General features: G+C 38.2%; 1 protein-coding gene across 1 annotated transcript; it reads left to right on the top strand.

Annotated features, from left to right (window-relative positions):
* The first annotated feature begins 5,968 nt into the window (after window positions 1–5,968).
* On the top strand, window positions 5,969–12,205 carry mbip (MAP3K12 binding inhibitory protein 1). Its single transcript, XM_030392065.1, has 9 exons — window positions 5,969–6,144; window positions 7,023–7,139; window positions 7,389–7,598; window positions 8,187–8,283; window positions 8,589–8,654; window positions 9,076–9,234; window positions 9,580–9,677; window positions 11,574–11,612; window positions 11,704–12,205. Exons 1-9 carry the CDS (start codon window positions 6,025–6,027, stop codon window positions 11,809–11,811), a joined length of 1,014 nt encoding a protein of 337 aa, XP_030247925.1. The 5' UTR covers window positions 5,969–6,024; the 3' UTR covers window positions 11,812–12,205.
* The last annotated feature ends 1,192 nt before the right edge of the window (window positions 12,206–13,397 follow it).

Raw genomic sequence — 13,397 nt, forward strand, 5'->3', positions numbered from 1 at the left:
CCATGCACAATGATGGAAGGTCAGATACACAAATGATAGAAAAACAGAGGCCTGCAACCTCACAGCTTAAAGTAAAGGAATCTATGTAGTTCTCTCAGCAACTAATCTAGAGGTCAAGCATGAACTGTGAACCTCAATCTTTTGAGCCAGTATGGCTGAAAAGGCTGTAAACATTGTTTCCACAATTCAAGGACAACTGGGCAAACATCATCCATACACGAGAGTTCCTGAAAGTGACTACTATGTTGTTGGCTTGTGTTATTTCATGAGTTTTAGAGTAGTGTTATGCATCAGATATGAGGTGACTAAAAAGACTGACAGTCTAAGGTATGTAATGGAAAACTATCTAAACATAGGTAATAAAAGAGACCTCCTCAGTCGCTACATATGTAGCAGGGAACCTGTATTAAACTGATTAAGCGGCTGCACATTGAAGGGCTGAAGTGCTAGTGGCTGTGCATCTTCCTCTTGCTGATTGGAAATGTGGCAGGACCAGCAGTGTATGGCAGTAAAAGCCTGTTAATAACTTTATGAGGATCCTTAGCGCTTTGTCCATATCATTAATGCTCTTCACAGTCACAAGTGGTTTAAAGCAATAACCTGCCTACCTTTGTGGCCAAGTTTCAGTGGAGACTGCAGTGAACAGGAATGAGGTGTTCTCCCCATCGCATTAACTCACTGAGAGTCTGGAGGAGCTGGGTTTGCCTCCGTGTGAGCAGTACAAACACAGTGGACATTATTTCTGTCTGACTTTAGTGTTGGGTTGGACTTGAAAGCCTCGCACCTACGTGAATGTATATTGTATGGTATGAAATTATTCTTCTTTTAACTTTTGCTACATGTGAAACCAGGACTCTAATTTACTATGCTTGTTTAACCCAAATTATGAACTCTCCCTAATTCTAACCAAATAGTTGTGTTGCCTAATCCTTATTATAGTTTCCAGGATGACAGGACTAAGACTATGATTGTTCCTCCTAGCATGGCGACAGGAAGTCACATTTGTTTATGACACAGCTCTTCTTAATGCTAGAATTATGCTCCATTCACTTGAATGGGCCTTCCCAACATTCTGCTGCTAAGCATATTTGACCAAAAGTGGCCTTTCTGCCTCAGATTCACGTTTTTCGTAGCACTCTGGCTCTAAAATCTTTGCTCCGCAAGTAGTCCGGTCACTTATCACTCCAGCATCTTCGGTCGCTAAGCTATGTCAGCTGATCTGTAATCTACTTCATATCGGAAAAAACGTACTTCTAGGCCACTAGTATGAATGAGTTTCACATTGACTTTAATATTTTTGGAAAATCTTGGCAAAAGGCTGAGTTGTCGTCACCGGTCAAGAAAAGAAAAATTGAGGAAAGCAGCATAGAGGGAGAAATGAAACGGCTTTGGTTGGGCGAACTATATTTCTCTGCTGAAAAACATGAACGGTAACAAATAAATTGTAAAACGACACACTGTGTCAAGTTTTTTTTTCGTGTTGTAAAGTAACCGTGTAATGAGCGGGATAATGTATAGAACATCGGTCATTATCGGGAAAATAATATAATATAATAAATAATAATATAATAAAATAATGACCGCCGTTCTATTCATTATCCCCTGCTTATCCAAGCATAGCAAACTTACATTCTTGGAGCCAAGGGAAGGTTTCCCCGGTGCCCCACCCTCGAAAAAACTTTAGAATGCAAAAAGTTAATAATGTATAGATATGAAAAGCCAAATGTCTTTACCAGCGGCATGACATTTCAACACATTCTCACTCTCGTCGAATACGGTAGCTTGGTCAGTGGCCTTAAAACTTCAAATTGTGGCGCTCTTGCTAGTGTCAGTTTTGCACATGAAGGGCTCCGTGATCAAGCTAGCAGTAATACATACGCAACAACTGGTGAGACGTAAAAAATAAGGCTTGCTGACATACAGCTTGCATACTATGACATATGACTTTTTGACCGTTGGTAACATTGTGAAATGGTCGTGGTTTGGTTAGGCTTAGGCACAAAAATACTTTGTTAGGTTTAGGAAAAGATTCTACTTTGGGTTAAAATAAATATGTTCAGTCACGCCACTTGCACACTCATTTCTTATTAAGTTATGCTATCTGTACTTGTGCGTCATAGCTTAAAAACTAAATCAATCTTGTATACTGGTCCACTTGGGACACCAACCCCAGTTTCCAGGGGGAGACTCCTGTTTATGAACCGCTGTTGGCCTTGTCATTGTGAGCATGTTTACATGATAAAGTTAGCATTTAGCATAAAACACTGCTGTGTCTAAGTAGATAGTCTCAAACAGTGATTCCACATTTATTGTCCACTGTGTTGTTTTGCTGCTTCGTACTGTAGTGTCTCAAAATAAAAAAGATGGTTGTCAAAAACATTTGTTGGTAGCTGTTAAATACACTTCTATATGTTCAGCTGTTGCCGGGGGGCTCAGTCCTAAGTCCACAGGAAAGGAATACATTTAATTATTCCCCTCTCAGTTAAACGAGGCAAAACCTTCCCACCGCAATCCACTTGCCTCTCCACATTGTGCTCCCTCTTTCTCCCGACCCTCCCGTCTGGCCTTTACTCTGTCTCATGCTCTGTCAACATCATCTGCTACTGTGGAGCAGACGGGCTCAAAAGCAGAGCTTTTTTACTTTCCTGCAGGTGGCTGATGTGACTGAGGCAAGAGGCAGCAACAAATCCCTCTTCACTCTCTTCCCTCCACCACCACCAGCACCTTGTTTCCTGCAAAACACAAGCTCCCTCTCTCTGCCGAGCCTGCACTCTTGTGAAGCAAAGTGCAACATTTTCCACCTAACAAGGTATCTTGGTGCACGATTAATAATAGTTATTAACACAGTGTCATAAAATATAATGCCATTCTAAGCAAATTAATCAAATCTATTTGAGATTTGCAGAAAGTCTTGTGGTTCTTTCTTTTTCTTTTTAAAGAGCCTCATGGTGGTAAATACTTGAAAATGCACTTAAATGCACCTCAGAAACTCCTGTCAAGTAGATTAAAATACAAGTTTTCTATGGAACAAAATCTTTAAAAAAAGAGTTACTGGTAATGCTAAGTTTTAAGCATTACTAAATGTTACATTAGTTTTTTTTTTATAGCTGTATTTATCAAGAAGTAAAGCTCTTGTGAGTAAGTGTACATACAGATAATGGACAATATAACAGTCGTGGTCATGATGTCTCTATATTGTTTGTAAAATATACTTTTTCTATTGTCTGTGTGTTAATAATACATATTCATTAAGTAGGGCTATTTATATATTTATTAATATGTTTTACTCTTCATGACGACCGCTGATGAAGGCCCTGAATAGCTAAAGAAATCTGGTTAGTAAGCATTTATTTCCAAGATCAAGAATGATTCTTTGAACCCAAAACTATTTAAATTAAACTTGCAATATCTTGCAGTACATTTATGGGACGTTACTATGTTTCATTAACTGTTTATACACCAGTTATGGAATCAAAGAGAAAGTAGTCATGCTGACAAACACATTATTAGCCACTTATATCCTTGTATTGTAAATGTCCTTATATCTTTTTACAGCCACATTAAGACTTCTTAAGCATATGAATGCTGAATAGAAAGGTTATATATATATTTTTGTTTGCTTAAAAACTTGTCAAAACACATGTTGCATATTTCGAAAATATGTTTATCATTTCAGTTGGACGATTGCTGATTTGTTGTCATGTTTTATGGCATCTGGAGGAAAAAAGCGAGATTTGAAAATTCTCAATTGTTCATTTTTTATAAAGACTTTTGAAGTGCATGTCTTTCTCAGTGGTAGAGTGTAACTAAGTACATTTACTCAATACTTTACTTTACTCTATATAACAACAATCCAATGATATAATACATTGCAGATGGGGCCAATCCAGCGTACAGAACACTTTTTGTAACTTTAAGTATATTTTCTTTCTAGTACTACTGTACTTTTTTAGTAAAATTTAGGATGCTAAACTTTGTCTTGCAATTACATGTGTTTTGTTCAGTACTGGCACTTTTAGTGTAAATGAAAAGATAAAAAACTTCTCAAATCGCTTCAAACTATTTTAACCACATACTGTAAAATAGAACCAGAAAGAGCATTATGTGACGTTTTAACATGATTACTATCTGCAATGCTCACATTTCTTTTTAAAACCTGAAATATAACCTAAATGCTTAATTAATCGCCTTAAAGCCCTATTACTGCCAGTTTGAAGTGAAAAAAAAATAATCACAGGTCTGGGGTCTGCAGCCAGGCAAATTAAATGAGCAGTTTTTTAATTTGTGAGCTCCTTGCTGTGTGGGAACATTCAGCAGTGGCTCAGCATGTCAAACCATGTCAAGTGTTACAGTTCCCTTCCTGTTTCAGGGGGGAAAAAATATCACCCCAGAGATGAATTAAACTAAAAAGGCTTGTCTTCAGACCCCTTCCTAAAATGATTAACCCTTCTAGAGAGCATTATTGAGCTCTGAGTGGTTGTGCTTTCTCATTGCCTGTAATTGTTCTTTTTTTCTGTTGTTGCCTTCATCAGTCTCTCTCCTCATTATATGAAAAGAAGGACAAAATGTCTGAATAGAAGAGGGAGATTTTCCCACAGTCACTCAACTCAGAAAAATACGCCATTGTCGCCAGGTTCCCATCCCAATGCCCTGCTGCACGGTCTGCCGCGGTCTGAGGGACAATGTTCCTATAATTGACTGACCATTCTTTCTCGCTGAGAGGTGAGTGATGGAGAATACAGTCAAATGCAGCTACAAATCTCACATTCGAGTCAGTCCAGCCTGCAGGAAGCCATGTCTGATTGTTTCTCATATGGCTGCAGATATAACTGAGTGAAAATCCTGAGCAACAAGTACTTACAATTATTCAAATTGCTTTATAGGCTTGTTATGCAATTAGTGAAGAAACACACGTAAAATCATGCTTATTTGAGTACGTACAGCCAGGAGATGTTTTTCTTCTTTAAGCATCATTCATCTTGCATTTCACCATTTACTGAAAGGCTTTAAGGTGCTGATCTTAAGTATGAGCCATGTATGTGAAATTTGTGCACTGGCCAGTGCCTCTCAATAATACGAACAAAGTGGCGTTTTATTCTGCTGAAGCCTCTCCTAATAATATCAACAATACCTGCGACCTTTACATCTATTAGGTAAGGCAAAGCAAATTTGTTCATGTAGTTCAATTCATACACGGGGCCGTTTCAAAGCGCTATACATACATTCAAACATTACAAAGGTGACCTTCAAACATAGCAGAACAAGAAATAACAAACACAGAAAAAAAAAATGGAAATATGTATATGAATGATAAAAAAATTCAAATCATGGCATGAAAACAGAGGCTAAATTGAATAAAAAACAAAGTAGGAAACCCATGATTAATAGAGTTACTTTCTAAATCCAAACTTTAAACCCAAATCACAAGATTAAATTGTAAAAATGATGATTTGTCAGTAATCAAACTACGTAACAGTGCTGAGTTGTTACAGATATCACCAGCTGCGACTCTGAAATGCTGCAGGTACATTGTAATTTCAGTAATCTAAATAATATTTGCCATACCTTTTGTTGTTAATGTTTCTATTCTTTTCAACAATTTTATCAAAGTATCTATTATTTTATATATATATATATATATATATATATGCATTCATTTATCATTATCCCCAAGGAAATGTGGTTTGCCAGCATGCATTTAAGCAGCAATCTATAACATAATTATCAAATAATTTACAGGCTGACAAATAAACTAAAGTGGAGACAGTAAAAATAAGTATTTCTATAAATGATTTAAAGAATGACTTAAAATATTAAAAGATTAAGACTGACGTCAAATAGAGCCAAATAAAGTGCAGTTAAATGATTAATAACTATATTATTTTCTTTGTCAGTTATACACCTAGATGTATTCTGGACTTTATCACTGTGCTGTGGTTATTTGAGTCTGCGCATGCGTATCAGTGCACATGCTGTCTCATTTCAACCAATTAGCAGGCAGCACTGTGCAGGAGCCGAACTGCTATGGCGGAGACAATGAAGATGAGTGGAAATCACGTTCCTGCTACCGAATCCGGTGAAATGTCCAGCTACAGGGACTGCATGCGTGTGATACTGAAGCTGCTAGCAGACTTCGGCAGAGAGGTTGGTTGACAATGTTCGTGTCGAGTCACGCTTCTTTTGCTCCGTGTTGCTAGCTAGCTACATGCTAATGTTTTTAGCATTCCGGTGTAGCATGGTAGCGTCGATGCTCCATGATACTTAAGCGGTGTTTTTAACCAGTATGCCGCAAAATATCCGTGCATGGATTTCTAATGAATTAATTTAATCTAATGTGAACCACTTTTTATTTATCTACATTGTAAGACAAGCTGGTGTACTTTAGCCACTCACCCATGGAAACAAAAGCTCTGAATTTCAATTTACGATGTTCACAGCTGTTTTTCTAGCTCTTTCTTGCCATCTTTATCGGACATATTACCTATATATTTCGTATTCATTTGATATAGTAAATGATCTGTCACATTATTCCCCACATTTGCGAAATGAAGTATTGCCCATTGTCTTGGAAAGCATGAATGAGGGCACAGTGTATTAAAAGCATAATTTGTCTACGCTGTTAAATGTATGTCCTTGCACATACTCTGTCTTCATTGTGTACAAGAGCTCTTTAGAACAAGGAGCATCACCCCAGTGGCTCTGAGTAAAGATTATTTTCTTCTTGAATTAATTATGAAATGTTCATCACAAGATCCTAAGATGATCTTTTCACATTTGTTTTCTTTCAGTACACGAGCAAAAGCTATTGAATATTCAATGATATACAACAGAGAAAAGCAGCAGATACTTACCACTTAATACTCCACATTCAAAAAAGCTAGTACCAGCAAATTATTGGCATTTTTTCCCTTCTCATCAAGTGACTAAATAATAATCCATAATCAATGTTCAAACTAGATTACACCATGCTATTATTTGACCAACACTGAATCGGCTTGGCTTTGTTTGTCTTTGAAATTCAGCTCAAGTTAAGTGATGCTGCTCTGAGAATAGAAGTCAACGTCGATGCTGTGGATCTTCAGTCACCTCCAGGTGCTCACATGTACAACTGCTTGCAGAAGCATATCACTAAATTACAGGTAAAGAGACCACATATTGAAAGGTTGCCAATTTCTACATTTTGAGGGCAGTTTGATTTCATGATTTTAGCATGTTAAGCCTAAAAGGATTTGCTGAAATTAGTTTGAATTAATGACCAGCACATTATTTCAGATGGTATGATGCTGTGTTAAGTATTTCATTAGTCATTTCTTTGTTGGTAAGGGTCTTTCATTTAGAATATTGTTTGTTCTTTCATGCAGTATTCATTCTGCCCTGTTTTTATATAGGCTGTTTCAGAAAGCTTAAATACACTGGTGGTTGCGGAAGGTGACGCATCATCCTCAAAAGACAACGCATCAGATGAAGCTGTCACCTCATCGTCACTCAAAGAGCAGGCGACTGCACTGCCTGAGCACGATCTTGCCAGCTCAGAGGATGCGGACGGCAAGGTGGCGGCTGATGACATCATGGTTCAGATCAGAGCCAGGAAGTCAGAGGTTGGTCTCAGTCAGCAGATCTGTCAGCTGTTCTGGCAGTGACATTTTTAGAGCCCTCTTTACTCTCTGTCAAGCAAATGAATAATCATAAATAATTGCTCCCAAGGATGTGCATATGACGTGCTGCAGTGAAGCAAATGCTTGATGGAGATCTGATAAGCCGAGTTCAGTCGAGAATAAGGGGTTCTTTAGTGCTGTGGTCGGTTAGAACAGACCACATTGCTGGAGGGCTTTGAGAGAGGGCCAGGTCCTTGATGGATTATGAAGTGGATGCTCATTACTCTGAGATTGCATGTGGATGAAGGACAAGAGGCCCCATTCTGTTGTGCATTTATTTTGGTAGCCAAGCAAACAGTATTCATATTCCATCATGTGATGATGGCAAGCAATTCAACTTTTTTGGCTACCTGGAGTAATTTCCTACTACATCTCTCATCCCATGTCATTTAACATGCTGCACCCCATTTGCCTCACATCATTAGACTTATGCAGGCAGATAAATACCCTCGGTGCATTCTTGACATCTATCATTGGCTCATCAATCCATTGTATCTTATTATGTGTGTTGTCTCCCCATTGTGACCCTAGATTGAGCGGAGAATATCTGCATTTATGGAACGCAAGCAGATGGAGATCAATGAAAACAATGTACGCGAGTTTTGCAACGTGATCGACTGCAATCAGGGTGAGAATGGGAGAGAGGTTGGGGGCAGGGTGGAGAGGGAGCCTGCACACAGATTGCCAATGTTTGGGAGAGAGCTGATTTCCACAGGCGAGAGGTCAGGCTGAACTGCTCCAAGAGTGGGGCTGAAGTAGCTAACACACTCGGCCTCAAAACACAACCAGCTTAGTCCAGAAAAACATGAGACAGAGGGCCTTTTTTAATTTAAAGCCTGCATGAGACACCAGTACTAGAAATCAGGACACACTAATGGAAGAAGTCTTGTAAAAAAGAAAATCACTTTTACATCCTAAATTTCTCCTCTGCAGAAAACAGCTGTGCCAGAACAGACGCAGTTTTCACTCCTTATCCCGGTTTCAAAAGTCACGTAAAAGGTAAGAAAATAAATATCCGCCACAAATGTCAGGTGGCAATTCTAAGCAACTTCATTTTATGAAATGTAACCATCATTTTTTAAATTATACACAGGATTTTCAGGAAGTCAGGCTTGACTTAAGAAATGTTACCATGTCATTCTTGGTTTAATTAATACAATTAAATTCAAATGTCACTCTACAGTACCTTATATTTATCGTGACAAAAATATGATTTGAGGGGCTGCTTGCTGCTAGAAATCATAAAAGAGAAATACTGAACAAATTAAAGCACCAGCAGAGTTATTCATGGTAAATTAATCTAAATTGCCCAACAAAGGTCCACGGTTGTATAGAATCTTTTGATCCTATGGAAAACCATACCGTTAACTAATCTTGAGTCACAGCTTCTGTTTATGTGTTTTGTTGTTTGACTGACTAGTTACGCGAGTGGTAAACACTTACGGGCCCCAGACTCGTGGTGGGGGAGGTCAAGGAGAGGCTGGGGAACACCAGAGGGGGCAGATGGGAAGAGACTGCGGAAATGCAGCCATAGAAGAACGACTTCACAACATCGAGACTCACCTGAAACTCCCAACAGGTCAGAGAGCGACAAAGACGCGAAAGTTTTACAAAAATCAAACCAGTGAGTCTCAGTGTATGTTTTTTTTTAACATGTCTGAAAGGGTCATGTCGTCACAGATAATTTAAACACTTCTGCTTGAAAATTCAACTCAAAAACTCTTTTTTTGAATAAGCGAAGATGACAGTGTTTAAAAAATAAGCCAACTGATTATTTTCTTACCTTGTATGACAAGCATGATACAAGCTTACCTCTTTTCAGACTTACACAAATGCCTTTCTCATGTCTCCACCCTATGTTTGTTGAACTTGTCATCTGAAATCATCAGTATTCAGGCTGTTCAACAAGTGTTTTACTCCTCAGCGGGTCCAGTTCCATTGAGTGTCTACCAGAGACTAAAGAGGCTGGAGGATCGTATCCTGGAGTTGGAGGGTCTCTCGCCCGAGTACTTTCAGTCCACGGTGAGTCTTGATGCGTTGAAATAGAAAAATGAAAGGCGCTTGAAAATTGCTACTCGGTGTTCAGGCAAGGATCATACACAGTAATAGATGTAATTTACACTTCTTTATTAAACATTTGTCAGTTTGATTAAGTAATTGATAGACGTATATGAATATTGGTATATCAGCTGACAAGACCCCTGAAACACTTGTAACAGAAATGTAACAGAGGAAAGGATATTTTACAGTTTAACAAGCTTTATCGTCTATGACTTGCAGCCATATTCACAAGAACAAAGAGCAAGTGACCTTATAAAAACATCGCTCCACAGCGCCACTGATCATAAAATAAACTAGATCTAGGATAGGTCATACCTGCAAGTCCCCACTTATGGCAACTTCTCGCTTAGCTCATGGAGGTGTAGACAACCATGTGCCACCTCTGATTCACATTTTACGTGAGAGGGTTGAGATTTACCAAACGCTGCCCAATATGGCATAGACCAAGGTGAATAACCATTATGCTTAAAGGTGATACACTTATTGTACAGTAGAAGTACACGAAGAACAAGGAATGAAAATGTTTTTACATGTATTTTGGGTGCAGTTTACGTTCTGGCTCTTCAGTTTGATCCAGGTTTGTTCAGGTGTATTTTGCATACATCGACTAAAAGAACCTCAGAATTTACACTCAAGAAGTTGACAGTATTTCAGACAAAGAGTATTTGGCGAGCAGCTCCTAATCAGCGTGTGAAATCGACATGCTAAAAATACTCAGCTGGTGCATTTAATGTCTATGATGCCTAAATTGGCAAGTAGATTATCGGTTTGCTGGAGGCAAAATCGTTTCAAAATCTACTTCTGAGAGGAGTTTGTGCATGATGCTAATGGATTTTTCCTTGACATGCCCTGATACTTCACCATGCTTCCCTCCTCTAGTTACACTTAAGTTGATTTGAGTAAAAAAATCCAGCACATTTAGTTAGATTTACTTAAACTTATAGGTCGCTCCAAAAGGCTCACTCGAGAAATGACTGCTTTTCACTGCACCATGCTTTTTAGAGTAGAGCAGACTGAAAGGACGTCAGTAAGTAATTTATTGGACTTTATATTCAATCTGACAGACTTCAGCAGTCACAGAGTCTTATTACCCATTTTGAAGCAGTCTGTCCGGCGTATGTTTAGTTATCTTGAGTAAGAGTGCTTAAGATGCTGCATGTCTCTTCACACTGGTATTTCTCAGCACCGCATGCTGCTTCTGTGAGTATGCTGCTCTCCATCTGCTTTTGACTCACTGCATGTTTGTGTGAGCAGAGCAAGAGATGTCGAGTGTCTTTGAATAAACTGATGGGGTCTTTTATATTCGGAGCACCACTTTTTTCTTTTTTCCATTTTTTGGGGGGGAAAATACTGTAGTTTGGTGTTTGCTGAAGAGCTGTACACAGTTGGCTCACGATTTTCAGGAACAACATTTTAACATTGAACAGCAAAAGGAGGCTCCTTTACGAATCATGCAGCATCTTAGAAATGAACAATACCACAAGGTTTTACAGTTTACAGTGGAAATATTTAAAACATATTGACATATTTTTTTTATCTCAGATAACCCTCTTATCTTCCTCCCCATAATTACTGTCCAATTATGGTCAAAACATCTAATAAAGACAGAATTAAAAATAACCTCAAAATTAAATGCATACTGTATCTCAATATTCAAATGTTCTTTGCTTGTAAAGGTTCACCTCATTGTATTTCACTGAGTGGTTGTCTGTGAATTAAATTGTTTTTCAGTCCTTTAAGCAAATTAAGAAGGGAAATGAGCAAGTTCCTCTGTATTCTTTTCAAAAAGGGAGCTGGTTTAAATATTTTACCAATTAAAAATACCTTTTGTCTGCTTGTTTGATTTTTTTCCTGTAGAGTCACCTGCACAAGCGACCAAAGACATCCCCTGCTCAGGTTAGCAGTTTTGTTTTTCCTTAACTGCACTTTGTTATTTTAGCCAGTTCTGATCGATTGATGAGTTTTTTTTCCTCACGTTGCCTTTCAGGCCTGCAGTCTGACAGAGCTGGATGAGAAGATCAGTGCAGTGAAAGCAGCGCTGCTGAAGAGGGTGAATGAATTCGGGCCGGGTTATGGAGCAGAGTGCCCAATGTAACACACCCAGCAACCAACGTTCCAAGCACACTATGTCTGTAATGCATTCAACATGGCAGAAAAACATGCATTCCTCTAAATAGTTTTGTATTAACTGGGATATAATTGTCCTGAAAATAAAAGTGTTCTTTCCTCATTGAAAACTTGAACTTGTAATTTATTAAGTTTAAGATCTCAACTAATAATTGTAATATGATTCCAATCAGATTTTCAGTTACAATTGATAGAATGATTCAAGCCGAATCATTTTGTTTGTAAAATGTTTACTTTTGAAATGCTGTTTTCGCTATTAGATATAACTGTTGTATTAACTATTAGACTAGATTGTTACCATTTACTGTTGTCACTGAGCTACATCTTAAAACCCAGAAAATGAAAATGATGCTTAAAGAATTCATCATGGGTGTTTTTTCAGTTTCGTCTTTAATGTCTAATGCTGGGAAAGGTGTGTGTTCATGTCTGCGTGTGCGAGTGTAATTGAGATGAATCTCGAAGAGCACCTGATTTATCTGCCTGACTGCTGTGTGACGATGATCACCCCTAATGGTTGTCATTATAACAAATGACCTGATTACAGCAACTCTGTTTGGAAAACATATTGGAGACCCAACAAACCAGCATTAAATGGGACGCCGCTGCGTTTGACACTGTGACTTGTTTATAAAAGGCTTTTGCGTAGAGCGTTAACTGTGAATGAGGCTGGAGCAATAATTCAGTTTTAGTCTGTCATGAGTAAACCTCTAGGCTGTTAATCCAGATCAGAACGTTTGTGTCGATCTCTTGGTTTTCAAAGCTGGTTTAAAATTCAAATGAACTTAAATTAGACCATATCCCTGTGATATATCTGCAAACAACTGCTAGACATATGAAAAATAATGTCACGTTGGTTTAAAATGGACAGACATTCGAAAAGATGTATGGACTAAATCAGCAACAACAAAAAACACGATATATGGCAACGTTCATGCCAATAAAATATATGTAGATTGTAAAAATATAAGGGAAGACCAATCATCCAGACAGACCGGGAAGGAGGACAAAGCCACACAAGCATAGAACAGGCAGCACAGCATTCATACAGATAGGAGAGAGACAGACACACTGAGGGAAACAGAGACAGGATAACATGCAGACTAGGGAGAGGGAGAGGGGGAGGCAAGAGAAGAGAAGAGGCTAAATCTCCTGGTCCTCCAAACACCATACGAACATCAAGATGATGTAGAAATGAACCCCAGTGCTTGAGTAAAAGTCTGCAAGTATCTAATATGAAATCTACAATACAAAATAAACAATATGAAAAGCAAAAGTGAAATTAAAAAAATATATATTCACATCTATGTATGTACTGTTTACTGTTGACCGACTGATTTTAATCCTGGCTGATAAGCAGATCTGATATTCAACGTATTTGATTACTGGATCACGTAATCAGGATATGAAAAAGGTCATTTTATTTGGGTAAGGATGTAATTAGATTACAGACACATCCGCTGAAAAGGGGGATTACAAACAGGATTACAAAATCAAGATTAAATATTAAGATAAATTTGAAGTCATTTTAATTGATATTTATTTTCTCTCATCTTT

This window comes from Sparus aurata, chromosome 16 (genome assembly GCF_900880675.1).
Source record: "Sparus aurata chromosome 16, fSpaAur1.1, whole genome shotgun sequence".
Taxonomy (NCBI): domain Eukaryota; kingdom Metazoa; phylum Chordata; class Actinopteri; order Spariformes; family Sparidae; genus Sparus; species Sparus aurata.